This window comes from Epinephelus lanceolatus, chromosome 17 (genome assembly GCF_041903045.1).
Source record: "Epinephelus lanceolatus isolate andai-2023 chromosome 17, ASM4190304v1, whole genome shotgun sequence".
Lineage (NCBI taxonomy): Eukaryota > Metazoa > Chordata > Actinopteri > Perciformes > Serranidae > Epinephelus > Epinephelus lanceolatus.
The window spans coordinates 30,487,373-30,512,790 of NC_135750.1; the positions used below are offsets into that span (position 1 = coordinate 30,487,373).

The 25,418-nt window shown below is 41.2% G+C and overlaps 3 protein-coding genes across 3 annotated transcripts; 2 read left to right on the forward strand and 1 right to left on the reverse strand.

Annotated features, from left to right (window-relative positions):
• Positions 1-550: 550 nt before the first annotated feature.
• sfxn4 (sideroflexin 4) lies at positions 551-5,276 on the forward strand. Its single transcript, XM_033613660.2, has 14 exons — positions 551-713; positions 834-899; positions 985-1,041; positions 1,135-1,161; positions 1,422-1,476; positions 1,952-1,977; positions 2,052-2,105; positions 2,196-2,258; positions 2,346-2,414; positions 2,524-2,614; positions 2,805-2,920; positions 3,011-3,096; positions 3,173-3,290; positions 3,366-5,276. Exons 1-14 carry the CDS (start codon positions 672-674, stop codon positions 3,441-3,443), a joined length of 948 nt encoding a protein of 315 aa, XP_033469551.1. The 5' UTR covers positions 551-671; the 3' UTR covers positions 3,444-5,276.
• Positions 3,612-8,974, reverse strand: dennd10 (DENN domain containing 10). The gene is made up of 10 exons (XM_033613659.2): positions 8,819-8,974; positions 8,679-8,733; positions 8,227-8,423; positions 8,025-8,104; positions 7,790-7,938; positions 6,583-6,694; positions 6,398-6,498; positions 6,153-6,260; positions 5,953-6,047; positions 3,612-5,855 (listed from the first exon to the last, which is right to left on the reverse strand). The coding sequence occupies exons 2-10, from the start codon at positions 8,722-8,724 to the stop codon at positions 5,688-5,690; spliced, it is 1,056 nt and encodes a 351-aa protein (XP_033469550.1). The 5' UTR covers positions 8,725-8,733; positions 8,819-8,974; the 3' UTR covers positions 3,612-5,687.
• A 2,459-nt stretch (positions 8,975-11,433) lies between these two features.
• eif3s10 (eukaryotic translation initiation factor 3, subunit 10 (theta)) lies at positions 11,434-24,096 on the forward strand. The gene is made up of 22 exons (XM_033613331.2): positions 11,434-11,606; positions 12,916-13,106; positions 13,194-13,330; positions 13,821-13,984; positions 15,218-15,417; positions 15,683-15,891; positions 15,979-16,150; positions 16,374-16,478; positions 16,644-16,742; positions 16,847-16,963; positions 17,247-17,432; positions 17,612-17,959; positions 18,061-18,165; positions 18,241-18,354; positions 18,474-18,596; positions 18,781-18,934; positions 19,285-19,466; positions 20,994-21,085; positions 21,204-21,643; positions 21,755-21,887; positions 22,003-22,274; positions 23,201-24,096. The coding sequence occupies exons 1-22, from the start codon at positions 11,558-11,560 to the stop codon at positions 23,371-23,373; spliced, it is 3,765 nt and encodes a 1,254-aa protein (XP_033469222.1). The 5' UTR covers positions 11,434-11,557; the 3' UTR covers positions 23,374-24,096.
• The last annotated feature ends 1,322 nt before the right edge of the window (positions 24,097-25,418 follow it).

Consider the following 25,418-nt stretch of genomic DNA (forward strand, 5'->3'; position numbering starts at 1 on the left):
AATGAAATAGTAATACAAAATCTAAATACTGTCATACGTTCAAATGAAATTTATCAAACACAGTTTATTTTGCGTTTTTAATCTAAAGTATCTTATTACAGTGCCATTTTGTTAAGATTCTTAGTAGAAAAATTCAAAATCCGGGTTGGAGTCTGCCCACCTCTGAATGTCAATCTGACATTTTCCCAATAACAAAATCAACTGCACAGTTATTCTGCTTATATTAAGTTCAACATCAACCCAGAATATTCTGGTATACATACAATGAAACAAATGGCAGATTGTTTCTTCTTCTAACTCACAGAAAAAACAGGAAGATTTAATATTAAGTCTAAATCTCTTTAGTGTCTTTTTTACTGAACATATTTGATGCAAGATGGCAGACCTTGTCTCTAATCAGCCCAGCTGTCTGCCAATTAATTTCATCATAAATGAAACCCAAGATGATGGGACTGACTTTTTTCTTTATTCTTGGTAACAACAACTACTGCACACTGAACACAACTTGGACATGACAGACGTATAACCTGATATTTCCGATGCCCCCAAACACAACCCCGCCCACAGCTGAACACGTGGGTGAAGCCGGAAGTGATTTCTAACTCGAATTTGACCTCAAAATACTCGCTGATGAAACATGTGTTGTTGAAGAAGTAAATGTACTCGTTGTTATGATGGATCCTAATCTGTTGTTTTGGAAAAACCAGCGACAGGTACCTGTGCACACAGCAGTGTTGTCACATGCAGAACATAAAGATATATCCAGTCAGTCTATGAAATTGTGCACAATACTTCCTGTCATATTTTTGAACTGTACCTCTCCTATTTTTCAGGGCTTCCTCAGTCGAGTCCGGATCTGGCTTGATATCCTTGATCCAACTTTCCTGCTGTCCTCTGATGTAAGCAGCAGACACCACAGTGATTTTATTCTGTCAGATGATTAGAGAATGTGTGATGTTTAAATAATGACACTGCTCTCTGCAGGCTGAAATACAGAAAGCCCACGCTAGCCTTGCAAGTGGAGAGAAACTCAGTGAAAAGGTTAGATTATGTTGCACAGTAGTTGGTCAGTCAGTCAGCTTTATGAGCCTGTCACAGATTTATTAAAATGTGTTTGTTGTCTTCTCTCTCCAGGACAGGCATGCTCTGACCCTCTCGCTTGTAAGTGTTGCAGGACACAGAAAACTGCAAGTAACACAGGATTCATCTCCCAACAAATCAGAATTCACTCATCATTTTCTGCATGAACATCCACAGTTTCTACAATGATAATATACAAATGCACAAACAGAACTCATCTCATTACCAGTGTGTTTATATCTTTGAACGAGTCCAGATGTTTTATCTTCTGGATCCTGTGGTGTCCAGATGTTGTGATTTGAGGGAGTTTAATGTGTCTCAATGACTGCTCTGCTTTGCAGTCATCTGTCCACGCTGATTCTGGAGCTGTTCTTCCACTAGCTTTCCGCCCTCCAGGTACAGTCAAATCTAGGCTTTATTTTAGTTTCCATCCATTATTAAAATGTATTTGCGTTCATGTCATGTTATATCAACATGTATTAAAACTTTGAAATTTTCATGGTATGATAAATGGAATTACAGAATTATTATTATTACTATAACTCAAAATGACCCTTGAAGGAATGAAAACAGAGGGGTTATTATTGGTTGAACAAATATTTTATTACTATAATTGAAACTTGAAACCATTTTTTTTTTTTAAATGGAAGTTTAAAAAAAAAAATCTCCTTTTTGAAAATAACAAAAATAAAGAGATTTTTCGTCCGGGTGTGTCTTTTTCTATATCGTAGACAAGCAAATGTACACAGTACAATTATGTTTCTGAAACTTGGATATACAGTGTGTACACTGTGTACATTAATTGTATCACTTAAACAGTTAATTTGTGAGAGAGATGCTGATGCTCTCACTTCTGTCGTTTTCTTTCTAGCACTGGTTCCAATAACAGCACCTGTGGTACGTGTGTCGTCCAGTAAATATATACACTTTGTTTCTGATAATGGCTGTTGGACTAACAATCTTTTTTTCAGGTGGCGGCCACCTTTTTACCACACACCCATGTCAAACACGCTCTGTTCTGGCAGGTAACAAAGCATATTCATCATATTTATGAAGACACAGCTTGTGGCTTTAACACACTTTACATTAATGATATAAACAATGCATCCTTGCAGTTTTTGCTGCAGAGTTACAACGCTGGGTTCAGCTACGCAAACAGAAATTCTTCATCAGAGCAGGTAATGTATATGAATCCTTATTTAATCTTCAGTCTGTCCTCTTTTTGTTTCTGCTTCACGTTGTGTGTCTTTATCTCTCACCACCAGCGTAAGGCGATGCCTTCGAAGCAGTTCCTGTTGATGGCCGGAACAGTTTCTTGTGCAACAGTTGCAGGGGTATGTATAACCTGATTGTGCCATGGTGACTGTAACAAGTGAACTGTGATATTTGAAAAAGTGGCTTCTCAAAACAATGTTTTTTTTATTTCCTGTGTATTTTCTTTAGGCCCTTCCTCAGGTTTTGATTAACAGACTTAGTATAAGAAGCGCAGGAATCCAGACTTTTCTCAGATCATTCTTACCATTCCCACTCTCAGGTAAGTATCTATCTACTGCAGCATAAATCAGAATACTTTGTTTTTGCATGTCAGGCCAATTGTAAATTCACCCCAATGTCGACACAAATGCTACATGATTAGCTGGTTTTCCCTTTTTTCTTTTGATTGAATAGTCAGCTGGTGTTGATGCAGGATTTTTTAAACTAATATGTGTTCTAACTCTCTCCAGCTGCTCTGGCCTTCTTTAATGTGTTAACCGTCAGAAGTGAGGAGTTAGAAACTGGGATCCAAGTGTTTGATTTCAATGGAAATCCTGTCGGCCTTTCTAAAGTAGCAGGACAAAAGGTAAATAAAAAAAAAGAAGAAGGTGCAAATGGACAATAATAAGGCTTCTCACAGAAAACTTGTAGTGTTAAATGTTTTCTGTTTGTTCAGGCTGTGGGTGAAACTGCATTATCAAGAGCGCTACTGTTTGGTGCCACTGCTCTTGTTCCGGATAGCCTGGTTTTTCTGTTACAGAGGTCAGTCACTTTTACATTTAGGTCCATTTACCTGGACTGAATAATCAGACGTTAACAAGCAGATTTGACTTTGCAGACTAAGAGTTATCCAGAAGACGTCTGGGCTGGTCACTCCTCTCCGTGCTGTTAGTGTTGTAGCCGTTTGGTGCTTCATGGTCCCTGTGTCATTTAGTCGCTTTCCACAACTGGGAAAGGTAAGTTCACGATCCAGCTGTGCAGTAATGTTTTCGTTGTGATGAACTCAGCTGACACTGAGCCTTATTTTACAGATAAAGAAGGAATACGTAGAGGAGCACCTCCAGGCGGCAGCATACGGCAACCTGTTATACTACCATAGAGGACTCTGAGGAGCTGTTTTATATAGCGGACACAGATCAATCAAAACGTGTTGCTGTGTTGATAAATGTCTTCTTTAACATGATGCAGCTGAAAATGTATGACGCGTGTAACAGACTTATTTTCCTCCAGTTTTCATGTGAAATATTTTGTTTAATGCACTAAAACAAGCAAGAAGCTACTTTTGATAGTAAATTTATTTAGTTGGAATATTATGAGTTTTCATATATAGGAAATATTACATCAATTCATGAAAATACATTTAGTTTTCAAAGTTACACGAGCATTTCTATGTATTGCACTCTGCGTATTATCTGAAATACTGAGGCACAAAACCATCCTTTTGGCAATGTGGTTAAAATGTACTCGACTGTAAAACAACAGCGCTAACTATACATTCAAATTAAAAAAAAGAACCTGAACAGTAAGACACACATGATGCAGTATAAATCAACATGGACATGGAAGCACCAATCGTTATTTGATCAGTTGCAGACTGATGAGGATCAGCTCTTTTTCTACCTATCAACTTTTTCTTATAAAACACTGTATGAAAAAGCCTCATACAACACAACACAATTTGCTCGTATTTAAGTCATTAGTAAAATACAAAATGTTAAAATAAAAAATAAACAAACATGTTGTGCAATCTCTATTGCAGTTGTGATCTGATAACCACACATGATGTAGTTTCTATCAACACACTCATTAATAATAACTGCTTGTTACGTCCGAGTTGTTTCAGCTGCTGTTGCTGCATATGTTTGTATATATCTGGGTCAGTCTCTTCTCAGTGAGTACCCAATAATTCGGACCAGGAAAAACATGTATGATGATGTATGTTGAGTGTTTCTTTGCACTGTGGAGTGGAAGCTAACTCCTGGAAAGCACTACCAGATGTACCAGCTGAAAAAGTACCAGCTTATTTGTCTCCATTTCACAAAGTAATACAAATACTGCAGCTCTGTGTCCATAACTACAGGTAGCACAGAGCAAGGCTAGCGTTAGCTTGTTTGTTTTCTTATTGTCACCAAATTCCAAGTAACAAATATTCAAATATTTTCATTAAAAAAAAGGTAATTCCACAAAACAGCTGGGCACTGTCATTTTTAACAAATGTAACTCAAACAGGAGTAAATAGTCCATTTGTTTGGGACTATTTTCAGCTGCGGATTTACATGCATTTGGTGTTTGTAAAGGAAAATATATTACCTCACAGTTTTATCGTACTTCCTTCTCACTGATTAAGATCCTGCTGTTCTGTGTGATGTTTCATTTTACTGAGACCAGCTATTTAACATTGATGAACAGATCCCTGTGTGTAATTCTTTAGCTACTCGTGCAGAAAGACAGTCTTCGGGGTGTTGAAGGGATCTGGGCAGACTGAATCAGATTGGATTGTTATTTAGCCTGTTAAGAACTTCCTGAGTTTTATTCACCTCTGTTGCCAATCAGACCTCTTGATTAGCCCTGCACACAACCCATTGTTTTAAGCTGGCCTTGATGTAATAGTGTAAAACTTTGCTCTGAATGTTGATCTTTAGAGAGAAGTCTACAGCTTTGTTGTGAACAAGGAAAATTCTTCTGAACCAGCTGCAGAACTGTAAACAATTTTCTCTTCCACATGCTGTAGTGAACGTTTATGACAGCAGAACTGACTAACTTGACACAAAACTTAGTAGGATCGATTCATTGTCTGTTTTGGTATTTTCATGGGATTTGTTGGCAATTAAAAAAAAAACCCATATGGGTCATTCTGTGTCAAATCAGACAGAGGTTTTTGTAGTCCGTCTGTGTCTCTACCAAATTTCAAGGCATCTGAAGATATTAAACCCTGAAAATGGCTTCCTGCCTAAGACCTTTTTTTAGGAGACAAAAATGACAGCATTCCCAGTGGCAAAAAACTATTCTCAAAATACAGCAAAAAATACTTTACAAAATTATTTTTTGGGTCTCAAATAGCATATACATAAACAAAAACCTCTATCTGATATGACATGAAATCACCCATATATAGCCAAACTTAGCCTTTACTTCTATGACGTAAAACATCCTGCTATTGGTACAGGATGCAAGTGACACACTTCCACTTCCACTTTCCTACCTCACCTAAAGATCACCATGAGAAAGTTCCTTGTGCACACACTCATGCTAACAGTGAGACTGTGCACAAGCCTTTCAGGCAACAGTAATTATCCCAACATATGCACAACAGCAGAGCCCATGCTTCTGCAGCACAGCATCTGACAACAAGTCTATATCCGTAAGAGCTGCTCGGCAGCTGCCAAATGAAAGAGGAAGTTCTCTGTCGCCGGAGGGAAGTGATGCTGCTTTAAACCTTCCAATGTGATTTTAGAGTCGTCACACTCATTCGCCAGGGCCACCAAGTTGGCGAGGATCTCTTTTGTCTTGATGGAAATATCCTGTGAATTAATGTGTGTTTGTCATGATATATTCAAAACTACATTTCTTACAACTGTGGACTGAACGCAGATATGTGTGCTCTGAGGGACTTCTCACCTTAATGACCTGACTGTCTGACTTCTCAGCATCCTCGGCAGACTGGACGATAAGGTGGCCAATGTCCTTGTGCAACTTCCCCATAGCCATGGCTTCTGTGGTGCGAAACTTGACATCAGTCTGAGGGAAATGCTGCCCTACTCTAGCAAGAATCAAAGCACTCTTACAGACATACTGCTGTCTCTTTGAACATACTGTACCTTTGGCACTCTGGGATACTGTGATGACACTGTCTGGGAGGTTCACATACACATCAAACAAGTCCGATCTGTTGCTTACTTCCGGATCCACAAATCCTGCTACATATCCTGCGGAGAAAATGAACATATTGGTGCATAAATAATTAATCTCCCCATCACAAGATCACAGTGATCACAGTGCAGATGGTGGCTAATTACCAACCATGAAATAAATTAGAGTGAATAAACCAGGAGGGTAGCCTCACCAGGGCATTTCTTGAGATCCTCTAATTCAGCATCAGTCAGGTGCACATACGGGTGCAGGATGGACCAGTCTTTCCTGTGCCACGTCAGAGTCGGGAGAACTCTGGGGAAAACACATGATAATATTCTCCACTATGAAGTGTCAAAGTTTCAAGCCAAATGTTTTGAATTTGAGTCTTAAACGCACCTTGTAAACTCCAACAACGCTTCAATCCGAGGATGATGGATGACGATCCTCTTCTTCAGCATGAGAGCAGTATACAGGATGATCGTCTCCATACCAAACTGAGACACCACATCTGAGGTAGAACACAAACATGCTGGAAGTAAACTGGATAACCCACTTTTACTCTGAAGGAATCTAGATTGTGTTTCAACTGATTTTTTTATGAACCACAATCAATTCCTGGGAAATATTGTTATCACTGTGAACAAGTGATGAAAACGCCTACATTTGTGGGAGCTAGATAAAATTGAGAGTGAGGTTAATTCTTTATTTTACTGTCCTGTTTAGGAGCACAGACGTGACATCCATTTATGCTGATTTCTTTTGGCTGGGTGACCATGAAAAACCTGACTTGTGCTTCAGGAATAGGGATGTTCCTAACAACTAATTTGCTTAACGTTTCAATGTAAGTTTAAAGTTAGACTAGTCGACTTGCCTAAAAGCAGGAAAACAATCAGAAAACAGTCAAAATTAATCACAATTCAATCTATAATGTTAAACATTGTCCAAAAAAATAAATACTGCATATCTTACATGAGCCATTTGAAATTGTTAATCACATTTTTCAATAACCAAATCATATTTTAAATAAATTGTGTGGCCCTTTACACTATGACAATGAACACTGGACATCATCCCAGAAAAAATGACAAGAACTTACCAAATAAAAGTTAAATAATATTTCTTGAAAATAATATTCTTTCGGAAAATAAATATTTAGCAACATTTAATTGACTAACCAATGTGCACATCCCCGTTCAGGAATGGAATCTTTTTTGTAGCTGATTTTGTGTGGCAATCTTGGAAGAGAGGGCAAAATACTTAGTTTGAGACCGAGCTGTAAAATTACTGCAATCTTGTAATTAAATTTAATGTTTGACCAATGCAACTACACTTTTGATGTCTAGCAAACTAGTGAGCTTTGGGCACTTTGTGTGCATGACATGGAAATAAAGAAAACCAATCAGTCGATCAAAATCTAACCTACTGATGTGCTACATTTTACTTCCTTGTAGGACCTTTTTCAGTGTTAAAGTTTGCTTTTTTATTATCTACCGAAAGAGGAAATTGTCCTGGATTTAAATTAATTGCTGCATTAAAGTCAGACATGTCACCAAAACGATCTATAACAAAATACTGGTTTCCTTTAATGACTAGGATGTCTCACCTTTGACTGAACCGGCCAAGTATGCTTTCCGAACATCATAGTCCTTAATTAGAAATGAGCCGTTTTCATCACTCTGGCAAATTCCTTTGGTGAGGACGGTGACATAAGCCTCCATCATCTTCACTGGGCTGCCATGTTTGATGTACATCCTGGACAAAAACACAGCACTCGAGTTATAAAAACATTCTTTAGAGAAAAGTGTGCCAAACAATGTTACCTGAGTTCAGCTCTGTACCTGCAGAGTATCCTGCTGAGTGCAGCATACTTCTCAGGGTTGAAGTCTTTCGCTGTAACAACTATTGAGAAATGAGTGACCTTTAAGGGAGAAAATAGAGACCAAAGTCAAACTCAACTATGGAGATATTAGACAGAAATACTGCACTCTTGTCGTTCCTTGTTTGAGATTTGAATGTCAGCAGAGTCTCTGGACACTGTACCTTGTTTAGTGCTGTGGGTTCCTGCACCTCTGCTGTGGTGATGTAGTACCAGGTGCGACAGTACTGACCGAACACAAAGGTGTGGAAATCCCTGCTGTCCTGTGTCAGACAGCACTTCCTGAGCAGGACTTGCCTCAGGTCTGAGCCCACGGAGGGATAGCACCATACCCACAGTGTGTCTCCATTCACATCTTTCTCTGGGCAGAGGAAATATAAAGCAAAACTGAAAATCACAATGGAGCCTGTATTACTAGATGCATTTAGGAACCCATCCATGACCGTGTATGCTGCCTAATATGCAAGAGTAATAAACCAGTGAGGGACATGGAGACCTGCTGATCAGACGCTTTCTGGTCACACTGATATCATGTGATCCTCCTGCACGTACAGTGAATCTGAGGCGACAACTTTACTTGAAAACCAGCCGAAACGACCTCTGAACTGAAACTTACCGATTAGTCCGACGCTTAACATAAGCTGCGTTTCAGTTGCTGCCATATTCCATACCTGAAAGAGTTCACAAGAGCCGAGTTAACAGCAGAGAAGACACCTACCAGCTCTCTCTGTGGACACCAATGTAACTGTGAACTACCTTGAGCGCTCCTGCTTCCTCCAAACAGCAGAATGCGACGTTGAACAGATTTAATCAGACAGTAAATATATTAAAACTTATCAGTGGCCTGGGTGGGATTTCTGCTGTCAACAGACTTTCCTCTCTGGGCGAATTCTCTTCCTTCTTCCGGGACGGGAGGAGTCACGCTGCTGACAACCAATCAGAGCAGGCGATACTTCCGCGGTAATGGTGCGTTCAGGGTTACTGGGATTACACAACTGTACATACAGACTTAAAGAGGAACATCACCTAAACTAGGAAGTCCTGTAAGTTACTTCCATGGCCCAGGAAAGTTTAATCAATATTTGTGAACATGAGCTACTCTCTCTCTCTCAAAGCCAGAAACCAGAGAAGTAAATCTTAAACTTGTGATGTGTCAATGTCATCTATCACATCTTTTTCAATTCATTATTCATGGAGCAGCTCCAGACTTTATACTCTATGACCGGCATATCACAAGTCCTCCAGGGCTAATTGTGGCCTGTGGGCTTGCCTTCAAAATGTGGCCTGTCTGGTTAATCTAGCAAGATCACTTTGCATTTTTTCCCATTTACCTCATGATGTCAGGACTATCATACAGTTTGCAGGCATGCAACGGTCAGTAGGAGCTACACAGACAGAACTCATGTGTTGTCTAAACAGATGCTAAACAAGCAGATGCATGGTTACCTTGCAGCAGACAAGGTAGCAGACACAGCAAAAAAAAGTGTTAAATCGACATCAAGGGCCACCACTTTCAGCAGTGGTGGAACATTTAATAATTTTTCACTGAAAGATTAAAACAGTCGCCTTTGTCTCATTTGTATCTGACTTTTTAAAAAGGTAAGTCATATGATGGGAGAAGCATTACATTATCTAACCTGAACCCCATTCAAAAATGTTTGGGCACCCCTGCACTATGACATCACAAAATTGAGTTTTTAGCACTCTATCTTTTGGATTTGAGAGAAAGTCATTCATGTTTTTTTTAAAAAAATTTTTGTACTGTCCAGGACTGTAGAAATAACATTTATGAATTTTGGAAATGGACATAGTTCCCATTTAAATATCTTGAGCTATGCAAACAAATGCTGCTGCCTGCACTTCTGACTAGATCAGACTTTGTACATCAGCTGATACATGCACACTGATTACGCTACAATAGGTATCTAACGGTATTGTGGTAGAAAAAAAAAATTGAATAGCACAGGCTCGGTCAAAATGGGGATTGCCTCCAGATCATATTTTAAACCCCATCCTTTAATTTCAGGTACCTGCTGATGCTGAGTCAAACCTGCAAGAGCCAATAGTTTGATTTAATTCACATTTAACGAGGGTTACTTGAACACACCATCAATGGAGCACATACGGGAACTTTATACACCCAGAGCTGCCAGGTTTGTTGAAACCCCCCGTTTGTAGGTTTTGTGTCGCTGTTATCTACTTAATAATGCTACCGTCATATTAAACTTTTATTCAAGATAAATAATATTAGATTAGGCTATGCCTAATAGATCTCAATACCGTATTTCATATACTTATTTATCTGATACTTTTTATTGACACCCATGGTCACATAGGCTACAATGAGTTACAGATGATATTTCCTAATCAGAATCTGCTTTATTTGACAGGTGTGTTTGCGCACATACAGTTAATCTGACTCAGTTCTTCAGTTGCTCTCAGCGTGCATAGATGAATCGACATACAGCTAAAAATAAGGATAAAAGAGCTGAACACAGTAAACATTAACATGTATCTACCCTAAACACTGACTGCTATGTACACATTTGAATGTGTGCTGTACATAAAAGTGTATAGCCTGTATAAATACATATGAGCATACATGTGGCAGCAAAATTAATAATAATGATAATGGGTCAAATATATCACGCACATACATCAAGAGAATAAATTCAGGTAAATTCAGGATAAATAATCATACAGATGCCATAGAAGTGTGTAACCATGTATAAAGGACATGCCAAATCATTATATCTGTATCAGATATATCAAGGTAACATATGGTCATTTAGGGAGCTACAATTTGTACAAGTCAGCGCAAACATTTACAGAATCATCTGTAAAAAAAAAGTGATTTTAAGTTTACAATATGCATGTTAATATTTGATTGCAAATCAGTGTTCAAGATTATTTGTTGTCAAATGAACAACAATAGCAAGAGCAGTCGTTACCATTGAAAAATTTGGGTCATAGACTTCTTCCAACAATGCAATTTAAGTATGTATAAAAATAATTAATAATAGTAATTCTAAAATCACACAAGTAGAAACAACAAGGGAAACTAAGTATAAGGATATGGGGAAGTAGTGCAAGTCAAAACAGGAAAAAAAATAACAAAATATGAAGTAGTTGCATGAATATAGAGAATGTAACAGGAATGTGTTGTGGTAAAATGTATGTGCTTAGCAAGAGAGTAAACAGTTTACAAAGAGAGGTAAAGAAAATAACGACATAAACTTAAACATTAATTGTAACTTTTGGTTGAAACAAAACAGCACTCAGTTTTTCAGTTCATGGTCTGCTGACAGGGCTAGACACCGTGATAGAGGGATAGTGTGGGACGCACCTGGCAACCCTAGCTAGGCCGCTCACGAGGTTCTTCCTTTCTCAGCCAGCACCGTTGGAGCGGGTGAGTGCGTGGCGTTGATGGACTGGTGAAATCTCTCAAAATTTACTCAAGTCAGCCAATTTGAGTTTCACTAGAACGCCGCCAACATGCCGGCGTATTTCCAAAGGCCAGAAAATGCCCTGAAACGAGCAAACGGTGAGTAGAAACAAAGATTCGAGTTATACAAATGTCAGACATCTGTGCTAAGTAGCTAATGTAAGCTAACGTTAGCTAACTTTTAGCCTTCACACGCATCGTCACTGACGCTGCGGCGTAGCTAGTCAGGCTAACTGCTAGCTTGGCGGGGAAGCCATATCGTTTCTCACTGCTGCGTTAGTATTCAGCTAACCGGCTGGGCCATTTTTGTGGTAATGACATCGACTAAGTCGGTGACACTTTAGAAATGTTGTTTAGGTGGATATTAGACGATCTTAAACATTCATTACATCTTTAAAACGTTACTGACAACGCCTCTTAGTTAACGTTATTGTCTAGATGTTAGTGCTTTCTCTTCTTGCAGCGTTAATGCTAATGTCACGTTCCTCAGGCACCATGGGCCTAACAGTGTCAGGCAGATTTAGCTAACCACGGTTGTGGAGTTTGTGCGAGATGCCAAAGCTAATATTTATACAGCGTACAACATAGTCGTCAAACATTTTCCCACGGGCCAATACTGGCCCGTCTAGGGTCCAATCCGGCCCACCGGATGACTTTTAACACCTAATATCGATGCACCTGTAAAGGCTAAGAGGTGCCATGTATCAGCAGCAAGTTAAACAATAAGCATCGTACTTGACGTGAAATGCTTCTTAAGAAGCTGTTCCGCCCTGACTATAATACAGTTCTCTGGAAAAAAAACAAATTAATATATATTATTATTATTATTATTATTATGCCACTGATCATATTTAAAGATATTGAACACTCTGCAGAATATTGTGAATCTAGTGAATTTAGTGCAAAAGAATCTGCATCAGACTTCTATCTCAATACAATATTGGTGGCACTGTCAAAACTTTTGATTTGTAAATGGTTTGTAAGGCAGTGGATAACTTAAACTCATTTCTCAATAGCTTCCACTTTTGTGTGGTGTGGTGATGTCAGGATTACTACATAGGAGTGGAAATGTATGCACATGAGAGTAGTAGATTCAGTGAATATGGAAAAACTGACATATTGGCGAAATTGCACTTAATTTTCTTAATAAATTTCAGGCTGTTCATCTTCTGTTCTGTAAAAGCGTGGACATTTTCAGAATGTATGTGTACCTGTTAACACTAAACGTGAGGGAAACTTTAGGAGTTATTGTTAGTTATAGATTATTCTGCAATGGTTTTACTGGTCTGGCCCAGTTGAAATCAAATTGGGCTGTATGTTGCCCATAAAGTAAAATGAGTTTGACACCCCTGGTATACACTGACTTGTGATGGAGGTAATGTTGATCTATTTCTTGATGTGTTTACAGAGTTTCTTGAGGTTGGCAAAAAGCAGCCAGCTTTGGATGTTCTGTACGATGTCATCAAAAGCAAGAAACATCGAACATGGCAGAAGATCCACGAGCCCATCATGCTCAAGTACCTGGAGCTCTGCGTGGATCTTCGCAAGAGCCACCTGGCCAAGGAGGGTCTCTACCAGTACAAGAACATCTGCCAGCAGGTGTGTGAGGAGAAACTTTGATGTTTGCACAAATTGGGCAGTTGTTTTTGTTTGGAGCCAAAGTGTAGCGTCTGTCTTTGCTTTCAGGTGAATATCAAATCTCTGGAGGATGTGGTCAGGGCTTACCTGAAGTTGGCAGAGGAGAAGACTGAGACAGCCAAGGAGGAGTCCCAGCAGATGGTCCTGGACATCGAGGATCTGGACAACATCCAGACTCCTGAAAGGTGAGGATACTCAAATGACAGATGCAGAAACAGTGTCTCTTTACAGCATAAAGGTGTCTCCGTACATGTTTGTTGATTTCCTTTAACTTCATACAGAATTTTAACTCATGTCCCATTGTAGTCGGATGAATGTGTGTTTCGAATTATACTGATGTCACAGCTAAGAGTATAAGGCATGGTCTTCAATAAGGGATCTGTGACCCCTAGGGGGTCCTCAGAGTCACTGTATGGGGGATGCCAAATCATTGTTTGAAAATATTTTTGTTTTTAAGCTGCTTTTTGTTCTGTCTTCAATCTGTCACTTTGTATTGTATTCACAATAAAAAGTTATGTTTATACATGGCACTTAAGGTTGCCCTACACATTATTGTAGGCCCAATATAATTTGCAACTCAAGTTCATACACAATACATGGTATGGTATAAGGTAATTAGCATGTGCTTGAAAATTTTAATACGGATTATTAACATTGAGCTTGTTGCGACTTTAGTGTTCTCCTGAGTGCTGTGAGTGGAGAGGACACCCAGGATCGTACAGATCGCCTGCTGCTCACTCCCTGGGTGAAGTTCCTGTGGGAGTCTTACCGTCAGTGCCTGGACCTTCTGCGGAACAACTCCAAGGTGGAGCGCCTGTACCATGACATCGCCCAGCAAGGTAGTGACACACACTGAATATTTTATTAAGAACGTTTTGTATTCAATCTTATATTGTCTGTAGTCCTCGGTAAAATATTGAACCGTTCGGTCTGCCCTGCACAGATCAATATGCCCTTAAGGACCATGGGTTTTTGGTTTTGCAATTAATTTTGCATTGGTGCTTTACAGGCCACTGTGTGTGTGCGCGCGCCTATCCACAGGCCGAGTCCATGGATATGTAAAGAGAATGGTCGAGTCAGCCTGCTGCACAAAAGCCCTCCCCGCGACTTAATGTCCAATCACTGTTGTGGCTCCGCCCACTCACCCCCTCACACTGTTGTTAATGGAATTGGGGAAAGTGACACTCGCCCCACACAGAAAAGAAGCGGAAAAAACAAACATAGAGAGCCATGGCAAGCGCAAGCTGAGGAGTTGCGAGACAGAAGTTTGAAGAAGCACCGGCTTCATACAAATCTCCAGTGTGGGATCACTTCAGTTTCGCTGCTGAATAAAACGACGAGGGAGTGAAAAGAGTTAACAGAAATTTCACTGTCTGCAAACATTGCTTGAAACATGTCTAGTGTTTCCCCTACCATTATATTAGGGGGGTGCCCCGCCCCTTACCTTGTCCTTTTATTAAACAAACTAAATAGCCTTATGTTATTTATCTTATTTACACAATGGCATGTCATTTCTGTCTCTACACGGTGCACGTTTACAATTCTCCTCGGCTCTCTGTGTCACGCACGGTGGAGTTCGGCCCCGATGCGCGCGCACGCACACACACACACATACACACACACACACACACACACACACACACACACACAGAAACAGGTGAGCACACAAGAGCATGGCCCAGGCTGCATTTTCCTGCCCGACAATTATAACCGAGCCCGGCCAGTGCGCCTGTGTTGTGCTCAGGCGTTGTCACGTAAATAACAAATTCCAGCACTTGAATAGGCTGTAGCACAACACAGCAGCATGTCAAGTGCAAAGTCAAGCAAAATAAAGTGATAATTTTGGGGGGGAAATTTGTTCTCTTTACGCACAAAACACGTACGGAAACCGTGGCCCAAAAACCTAGGTACGGACCATACCGTGGGTACCTGTACTGTTGCACCCCTATTGTACAGTGTAATGGCATCATAAAGTTACACAGAAGACTAGTCATTAAATAAAAATCTGCTGTAAATGTCATGTTGTTACACACTAAATGTTGAAAATAATATCTGGACATTTATTTCCGCAGCATTCAAGTTCTGCCTTCAGTACACCCGTAAAGCAGAATTTCGCAAGCTATGTGACAATCTGCGCATGCATCTGGGTCAGATCCAGCGTCACCACAACCAGAGCACTGCTATCAACCTGAACAACCCTGAAAGTCAGTCCATGCACCTGGAGACACGCCTGGTGCAGCTGGACAGCGCCATTAGCATGGAGCTGTGGCAGGTTTGTCTACAACCGTGAATCTCTCAAAAGACGATATCAGCATGCATGCATGTTTTTGTCTGCTTACCTAAAATTTAAATGCATAAAACATTTTTTTTAGTAATGCATTAGAAAATAGTCAACAGTAATGTACAATTATAGTGTATGACTTGTAGGAGAACATCACACTAGTATAGTATTTTAATGTCCTTCGGTGTCATTAAATATGTGAGACATGGTCAAAGTGAAGATGATATTGTTACTAATGTGATACTGTTTTTACCAGGAAGCATTCAAGGCTGTTGAAGACATCCATGGACTGTTTGCTCTTTCCAAGAAGCCTCCCAAACCCCAGCTGATGGCCAACTACTACAACAAGGTGTCTACTGTGTTCTGGAAGTCTGGGAATGCTCTCTTCCACGCCTGCACCCTCCACCGGCTCTATCACCTCTCAAGGGAGATGCGTAAGAATCTGACCCAAGATGAGATGCAGAGGTATCTTATTCATTTTATGTAGATAAGTGCACAAAATTTACTCTGGTAGTGACCAAATGGTTAATGATGCTTACTTTGGACCTTCAGGATGTCCACCAGAGTCCTCCTGGCTACACTGTCTATTCCTATCACCCCTGAGCGTACTGACATTGCTCGGCTGCTGGACATGGATGGCATCATTGTAGAAAAACACCGCAGGCTGGCCACCCTCCTGGGCCTGCAGTCTCCACCAACCCGGCAGAGTCTCATCAATGATATGGTACGTTATTTGCATGAGAAAGCTTTGTTAGGTATTTGAGGTTTCAACAGTGCCCCTGAATACTTTAGTAGAAAAAGCTCTTGTTTGCTTTTGTGAAGAGATTTATATCCTTTTAAGGACAATTAGTTTGAAACTTTGCTTTTAACCTGATCTTGCAAAACTGTTAATTCACATTTGCTTTAAGATGTTTTGACAAATTTATATTTTATTGTTTGCGGTCTAGGTGAGATTTAACCTGCTCCAGTATGTTGTACCTGATGTGAAAGAACTCTACAACTGGCTTGAAGTTGACTTTCATCCTCTGAAGCTGAGTGGAAGAGTGACCAAGGTATACAATCTGGTGGCAACCAGTGTGGCAATAATCCAAATATATAGTCCATCTTTGTAGTTTTAGAAGCAATAATAATTTAATAATATTTATTTAATTAATTAAATTGATTAAAGCTGGTCATTCTCATACCAGCATATGGTAACAAACCTACTCTGCTACTAGGTGTTGAACTGGGTGAGAGACCAGGCTGAGAAGGAGGCTGATCTGCAGCAGTATGTCCCTCACCTGCAGAGTAATACCATCCTGAGGCTCCTGCAACAGGTAATTCTCTTTAATCTTTTTCATTACCCTAGAATGCTGTCTTAAATCATTTCTTCAATGAAATGGTACAAATCTCTCTCATTACTCTACATCCATTATATTAGGTTGCACAGATCTATCAAAGCATCGAGTTCACCCGTCTGGCTTCCCTGGTTCCATTTGTGGACGCCTTCCAGCTAGAGCGCTCCATTGTGGATGCTGCCCGGCACTGTGATCTGCAGGTAAGGTCAACATCATGACAGATTATGCATTAACTAATTAAAAACATTAAAGCTTGGGTAGACAGTTGTATTTTGGTGTAACTTTGCAAAAATAGCACTAGAACATGATGAGACTCCTAGGTCATTTCCGAGAGAGGGGACGTATGCCCATGCTCATGTAGGGGGAGGGGCAAAAGACAGAGAGGAAAGCAACAGGAGGAGTGTGTATTCTTTATTTAAAAGTGTAACAGCGTTTATCATACTGTTTCTAACGTCTTATCTGACATTTCCTTTTTCCCTGCAGGTCCGTATAGACCACACCTCTCGAACACTGAGCTTTGGCTCTGACCTCAACTACTCAACCAAAGAAGATGCCCCTGTTGGTCCTTTCCTGCAGAACATGCCCTCAGAACAGATAAGGAACCAGCTGACTGCCATGTCTTCTTCTTTGGCCAAAGCCATCCAGGTCATCAAACCTGCCTCCATCCTGGTGAGTTCACCCTCTTATTGAGCTCTCATATGTAGACACAGAGAGACACATGTTCAGTGACCAACGTTAGCTTTTTACATAGTCACACATAATACAAACAGACATATCTGCATATTACTGTGTATTCTCTTTTATTCTTCAAGTCTAATCTGCATTTTGATGTTTGTTTCCCCTCCCAGCAAGAGCGTGAGGAGCAGAGCCAGCAGGCCATCGCTGCCTATCTGAAAAATGCCCGCAAGGATCACCAGCGCATCCTGGCTCGTAGACAGACCATCGAAGAGCGTAAGGAACGCCTGGAAAGCCTGAACATTCAGCGTGAGAAGGAGGAGCTGGAGCAGCGTGAAGCTGAGATGCAAAAGGTTCGTAAGGCTGAGGAGGAGCGTCTGCGCCAGGAGGCCAAAGAGAGGGAGAAGGAGCGTATCATGCAGGAGCATGAGCAGATCAAAAAGAAGACAGTCCGTGAACGGCTGGAACAGATCAAGAAGACTGAACTTGGAGCCAAAGCCTTTAAAGATATTGATATTGAGGTGAAATTTTGATTGATTCACTAGGTTGAACTCCATGTTGCAGAAATAGGTCATTGTAATATGAAGTTGAAAGGTGAGACTAACAAGTTTGTTTGGCACAGGACCTTGAGGAGCTGGATCCTGACTTCATCATGGCCAAACAGGTGGAGCAGCTGGAGAAGGAGAAGAAGGAACTTCAGGAGCGTCTGAAGAACCAGGAGAAGAAGGTAACTGAGTGATTCATCAGTGAAAATATCAGTCATCTAGATGTGAATTGGACACTTACCTTTCTTTCTCTCCAGATTGACTACTTTGAAAGAGCAAAACGCCTCGAGGAGATTCCTCTCATCAAAAAGGCTTATGAGGAGCAGCGTATCAAGGACATGGAACTATGGGAGCTCCAGGAGGAGGATAGAGTATGTAGAAAAAAAACAACAACCTCAGATTGAAAAAATACATCCATAGATCAGAGAAATGTAATACACCCAGGTGAGTATCCAGAATGTACAAATTGTTTTTTTTCATTTTGTTGTAGATCAGTAACATGAAAGTTGAACGGGAGAAGGCTCTGGAGCACAAGAAGCGCATGTCCAGGATGATGGAGGACAAAGAAAACTTCTTGTCCAAAATAACTGCTGCCCGTAGCTTCATTTATGAGGTAAGGCCATTTAGTCCTTCCATCAATTTAAAGGTATACTGTGCCAATTTTATACCAGCTTTGTATCATAGCAAGGTGGATAGTGTGTTAATAAAGTATAGTAAACTTAAAACATCTTACCTCCCTACTCAAAGAGATGTGACTGATGCAGTGGTTTAAAAAAAAAAATATTCTGTCTTTGAAGGAAAAACTGAAAGCTTTCCAGGAGCGCTTGGTGGAGGAGAGAAAGAAGCGCATGGAAGAAAGGAAAAAGCAGCGCAAAGAGGACAGGCGTAATGCTTACTACCGTCAGAAAGAGGAAGAAGCACAGCGTATCCATGAGGAGCAGCTCAAGAAAGGTAATTAATTTATATTTGCACATGTGCACTGGGAACTTGTAAGCCAACTAGTCATGATAAAGGAGGGGCAGTTACCACCAAGAAGAAAATTGTGGTAGAAATGTTGGCAATGGTGGTTAAGGTGGTTGTTCTGAGTGACATTAGTACTACTGGGACTTTTTATTTGACTGACTTTTGCAGGTTAAGTAAAGTTGGACACAAGAGTTTTTTAGTCAGGAAAAAGTGTTTCCAATTGTGGAACCACTCCAAGTATGTCACACCTTGCGATTTTTAATCAGGTCATAATGCAGTACTCTTTATAAGTTCATGTAGTTTGAACACACCACCTTATTTTTCTGCCTTTGTTACAGAGCGTGAGGAGCGTGAACGCCTGGAACAAGAGCAGAGAGAAGAGGAGGAGAGGGAGTACCAGGAGCGTCTGCGCAAACTTGAAGAGCAGGAACGGAAGCAGCGTGCTCGACAGCAGGAGATTGAGGAGCGAGAACGCCGACGTGAGGAGGAGAAAAGGGTCCCCCAGGAGGAGAAATCCAAGGTACGAATGAGCTTTTTTTTTTTTACTGATGGCCAGAGCCCACAGTTATTGAGTCTGACAGTTAGTTGAAGTTTCATGCGAATACAAAGGGGTGGGAATTAAAGTACTTCATACAAGATTTTATTGTATAGCTATCTGATGGTCAGCAATGTGTTGACTTGTCCCTATTATTCAGTAATTTATGTGAAATTAATTTATAAAGTTAATCTACAAGAGGTGTTCTTTAGTGTTGCTGTAGTGGATTTAATAAGAATTAAAGGGATAGTGCACCCAAAAATGAAAATTCAGCCATTATCTACTCACCCATATGCCGACGGAGGCCCTGGTGAAGTTTTAGAGTCCTCACATCCCTTGCGGAGATCGGCGGGGGCAGCGGCTAGCACACCTAATGGCTGACGGCGCCACAGGCTAACGTCCAAGAACACAAAATTGAAGCCACAAAATATCTCCAACATGCTCATCCGTAGTGATCCAAGTGTCCTGAAGCCCCGACATAAAAAGTTGTTTCGAAAAACGTCATTTGAACTCTGTTTTTAGCCTCACTGTAGCCTGTAGCTCTGACTGCTTCTCTGTGCTCCGTGCTCACGTGTGCGCGCTCAGGGTGATCGGTGATGCACGGTCTCTGAATAGCAGCAGTCTCGTCAGTACTGATGTTCAGATTCTCAAGTGCAGGCATCGCCAATTCCCAGTCTGAGCAGCAAAGACTTTCCTCATCCGTTGGCATTGCTTTGCATTTGAAACAACTACACCACCAGGTTTCCAGTGCTCGACTCGGTATTCTGCGGCTGGCTGAGGGTTAGGCTCATGAGCTGCGGTGGCTGCTTCGTCCAGTAGCCTGAGTTCCGCGTCCGTATATTCGGGCTCAAACAAATACGGCTCAACAAAGAAATGCTGTTCCTCCTCAATTTCAAAGTCTTCAGACATGTTGGGCTGTCCTTTGCTAAAAGACCGTAGTGCAAATTATCTTTTAGCTACTGTGGTTACTGCTGTCTCCCCCTGCGGTGCACGTGTCACGTGATGTAAACACGGGTAAGCAAAGCTCATGCTTTCACTGGTCTCGTGCAGGCACGTGCACATGAGCGCGGAGCATGGAGAAGCAGTCAGAGCTACAGGCTACAGTGAGACTAAAAACAGAGTTCATATGATGTTTTTCGAAACAACTTTTTATGTCGGGGCTTCAGGACACTTGGATCACTACAGATGAGCATGTTGGAGATACTTTGTGGTTTCAATTTTGTGTTCTTGGACGTTGGTCTGGGGCGCTGTCAGCCATTAGGTGTGCTAGCCGTTCCCCCCCGCCGATCTCTGCAAGGGATGTGAGGACTCTAAAACTTCACCAGGGCCTCCGTCAGCATATGGGTGAGTAGATAATGGCTGAATTTTCATTTTTGAGTGCACTATCCCTTTTAAGATGAGTTAAATACCCAATATTATTGTAGCTTGTAGGAACAAATGATTGTACAGACCTTTGAGTGTTATTTATGTAATAGCAAAATGTGACTTAATTGGTATGTTTTGCATATACAGGATTGGGGCGAGAAAGAGAAGGAGGATGGAGGAGGATGGAGGAGGCGTACTGAAGGAGGTGATTCAGAATGGCGTCGTCCTGTGCCTGACAAGTAGGTGTTGGTAACTGTGTTTTATCATACTTTTTTTTTTTTTTTTTTTTTTTTTTTTTAACTGTTAACCCAGTTAAACCATGAGGAGCTGCTCTACCAATAGCTGTGCTCTCTCTAGGGAATGGAGACAGGAGGGCCGTGAAGATGACAGAGAGGAGAGAGAGGGGCCCTTTAGGCGAGAAGGTCTCCGCAGGGGCGGAGATGACAGAGGACCCCGTCGCGGCTTTGATGACGATAGAGGTCCACGCCGTGGTGGTGATGATGACCGTCCTCTGCGCAGAGGGATGGATGATGACCGTGGTCCACGTAGAGGTTTTGATGATGACCGTGGCCCGAGGCGTGGTTTTGATGATGACCGCGGTCCCAGGCGTGGCTTTGATGACGACAGAGGTCCCAGAAGAGGCATGGATGACTCCAGGGGTCCCAGGCGTGGGGCTGATGATGACTGGGGTCCCAGAAGAGGAGGAGATGATGAAAGAGGTGGAAGGAGAGGCATGGATGATGGGCCACGTCGTGGTGGTGATGACGCCAAACCCTGGAAGCCCCTGGGCCGACCTGGTAAGCCTGATAGAGATTTCTTATTTAATTGAAGAATGGTTCGTTCAGTAATCAGACTGCTCAGCAGCTCTGTGCGGAATGTGGGATGATGAGTAAATGCTTATGTGGCAGGTGGTTGGCGTGAGCGGGAGAAGGCTCGAGAGGACAGCTGGGGTCCTCCTCGTGATAACGCCAGTGATGAAAGAGATGATACTGAAGGAGAGAGGAGACCCAGCGACAACTTCAGAGACCGTCGTCCAGTCAGGTGGGCCTGATAGACCTATGCCAAGAGTTTTGGTGTATTTTTTGGTCATAAATGCAGACAGAGGATATCACAGTTACCTTTCCAGCAAGTTTTTAGTATCACTTTATTTCCACAGAGAGGACAATACCTGGAGGAGAGCAGGTGCAGAGGAAGGAGGAAGCAGCTGGAGAGAGTCTCGCAGAGAAGATGCCGACCGCGATGACCGCCATGACCGCCGTGATCGCGATGACCGCCGTGACCGCGATGACCGCCGTGACCGTGATGAACGCCGTGACCGTGATGATCGTCGTGGTGAGCGCCGTGATTTTGGACGCCGTGATGAACCTCGTGATAGAGAGCGCCGGGATGACCGTGAACTGAGAGGCCCACCCAGAGATCAAGATGATGGTAAGCAGTGGGATTTGAGAGTTACATACATCAGTCATACACTGTAGGAGGCATCACCATTTTCCCACTAAAAGCTGTGGGGTGTAATTCTCTTTAAACCCAAAACCTACGCATATGTATGTTATTTAACATAGCTTATGGCTGAACAGAACCTTCAGCAACCATCAGGCTTCAGATTTGTCTGAGTTACCATCAGATCAGTGACTATGATAAAAACATTGTAGCAATCAAGTCACAAGTTCACACCATCCTGATAGGCTCCAAATACAGACACCAGGTTACTAAATAGAACAGATACATTTTAAAGTAGGTGTGAACTTTCCTGTTTAACAAAACTAATGGGTATTGGGGGGTGTTGCATTCAGACAGCAGGGGTCACTGTCACTTTTGCTACAGCAGGGGCCAGATGCATAAAGGTCGGTACATGTAAAAACTGTGCCTACATCTTTTCCCTCAAATAAACTGGTATTTATAAACGAAGAATGTGCACACCTCACACACTCACACATATTTACCTTCATCAGTGTTGATTTTATCATGTGAAGCTCTGTAAAGTCTGTTTGAACATGAGCTTTATGAATGAATCATTGATCATCCTTCTGACATTTAATAATAATAATAATAAAGATTTTACCACGATGATGGTTTGCAGAAATGTGATGAATTAGTGATACGGCTGCTACAAATACCCACAGCCCTTCGTAATGACAACTGCTCCAACTCTATTGGAGAACCTCACCGATGCAATGGGTGATGAAATTTCACTTTGATTACCGTATTCCTCAGAGACAGGTCTAATGAGTGGTGGAGGCGCACAAGTACACAGAGTTTTATGTATCTGGCCCCAGGTTGGGTAAATACACAAACTTCTAAAATAGAGTTGTATTTGCTTTAACATGTCCTAATGAGTGTCTTTGTTTTCTAAGGAGGTTCTTGGCGTCGCGGAGGCGGAGGCGAAGACAAGCGTGAGGAGCGGCCCAGGGAGAGGGAGCGGGAGCGTGAGCCTGAGGGAGACAAGGGTTGGCGTTCAGACAAAGAAAACCCTCGCCGCACCAAGAACGAGATAGATGATGATGGCTGGACCACTGTCCGCCGCTGAGTTACAATCTCTGCATCCTATAGATTCAGTTCATGATAAATTGGTTTTGAAAAAAAATAATATTCGGTATCCCATCAGCCAGTTAGCAACAGTGGTGATTTAATGGCAACAAGATTCTGATACTCCTGTGCATAATTCCTTTGAATTGAATATTTGTAGACAGTAGTTTTCCTGGGGATTTTTTTCTTCTCTTTATTTTGACTTTCAGCAGTTTTGAAACAGAGGCTCCTTACCACCCAAAACACCATCAGCCAGTGAACTTGTGTGCACTTAGGCCTCATGCAAACCATCAGTGTAAACATGACTGCCCCAGTGGTTAGGAGTGTTATTACCTTACATGAAGAAATTAAACTGGATAAACTGAAAAACTGTACCTGCTCCAATGTTCAATGCAAACTCAGTGCATCACCAACTGCCTCTTTTAAATAATTGACCTTTGCATTTATGTCGTAATACCACAGATCCACAACTCTTTTAATGGCAATGACTAGAAATCTGTCATCTGCTTCAGTGATCTCTGCTCTTCATCTAATGTTTCAGATGCTTCTTAACCTGTTTAACAACTAGTGGAATGGACTTAACATTTTGATGTGCATGCATAGAGTATTCAATTGGTCTCGCTCGATATCCAGTGTGTGGTTCTATCTTGCTGCAATCGGCGGTATCAAACCAGGTTGCATGTGTACAGATAAAGCCTTTATTAATAAATATGTTTGCTCACCACCTAATGGTTCATGTTGTCTCAAATGCTATATCAACATTTAAGATCACAGCACACTTAGCAGTTTAAGTCTGGTGTTCAACAGGTCCCTTAAAACAGTGGGCAACAATATTGTATACTTATATTTTATTTTAAAATATAAAATAACAAAACTATGCAGGAAATATGTTAAGTTTTAATGAGTTTGGTCAAATGTGTCAACACAAGCATAAGGATACATTGGTGCATATGTTTGAGACTGGGATGTCTACAGGACTGTGAGTCAACTGCCTTCACAACATGTAGTGTTTGTATTGTAATACCCATTCTAAACTTTTTTAATTGTGTACCCCGACAAATACCACCTAATTATAATTTTCAAAAAAAAAAACCTTGAACATACTTAGACTAATAAAAACTAAACTAAAACATAGCGTTTCATTTTTTATGCAATGAAAACTAAACTGAAATGATCAAACCCAGTCTGGAACCAAACTGAATGGTTTAAAAAAAAAAAAAAAATCTAATAACTCTGCTCCCAGTGTGGTGATCAGAGGATAAACCTGATGGGGCAGAATAGCTGATTCTGTTCTGAAATATCTTCCTGTATTTGTGTTAGTCATAAATATTAGCATATATCAGTCCCTCTGACTAACTTCAGTTGTGAAAATACAACTTGACAGGGAACTGTATTGGCAGCCCGTGTCCACTGGAGGTGCTCAAAGAGCAAACTTTGATCCCAACAGTTAAATCATCAGCTCAAACTTGTACAGAGTGCGACACTATTAAAGTCAACCAGTCTTTATGTCGTTTTGAACTAGATCTTTCTACTTTCACTGCACCCTACAACTCATCACCCCCAGTTTTGGTACCATTTTTACCACAGTACCAGCATGTTACCACTAGAGGTCGGTACAGCTCCGTGGAGAGGACCGACACGCTTCAACGTGTGAGAGCAGGCGGTGTGTTGGTTCATCTCCATGATCAGCAGTTAACCGAGTGTAAAACTCAGGAAAATATGAACGTGCAGGCAGTGGTCAGTGTGCAGGCAATTAGCAAACCGGTAACATGCTGTAAGAATTGTTAAAGAAACCCTTAACCATGCTTAACTTCTCCTTAAAAAAAGCTTTCCATGACAACAAATGACTTTAAAATGATCTGCACTGCTTCGATTTGAATCCACGATGCACTTTAATAATGATAATGCTGATAATACTAATAACAACACTAATAGTAGTCGTGATAATAATAAAAATAATAATGTGTGTAATAGGTAGGAAATTTTTATTTATGAGGCGATTATATTACAAAAATAAAAGGCTTTACCTTAATGAACTCAGGCGAG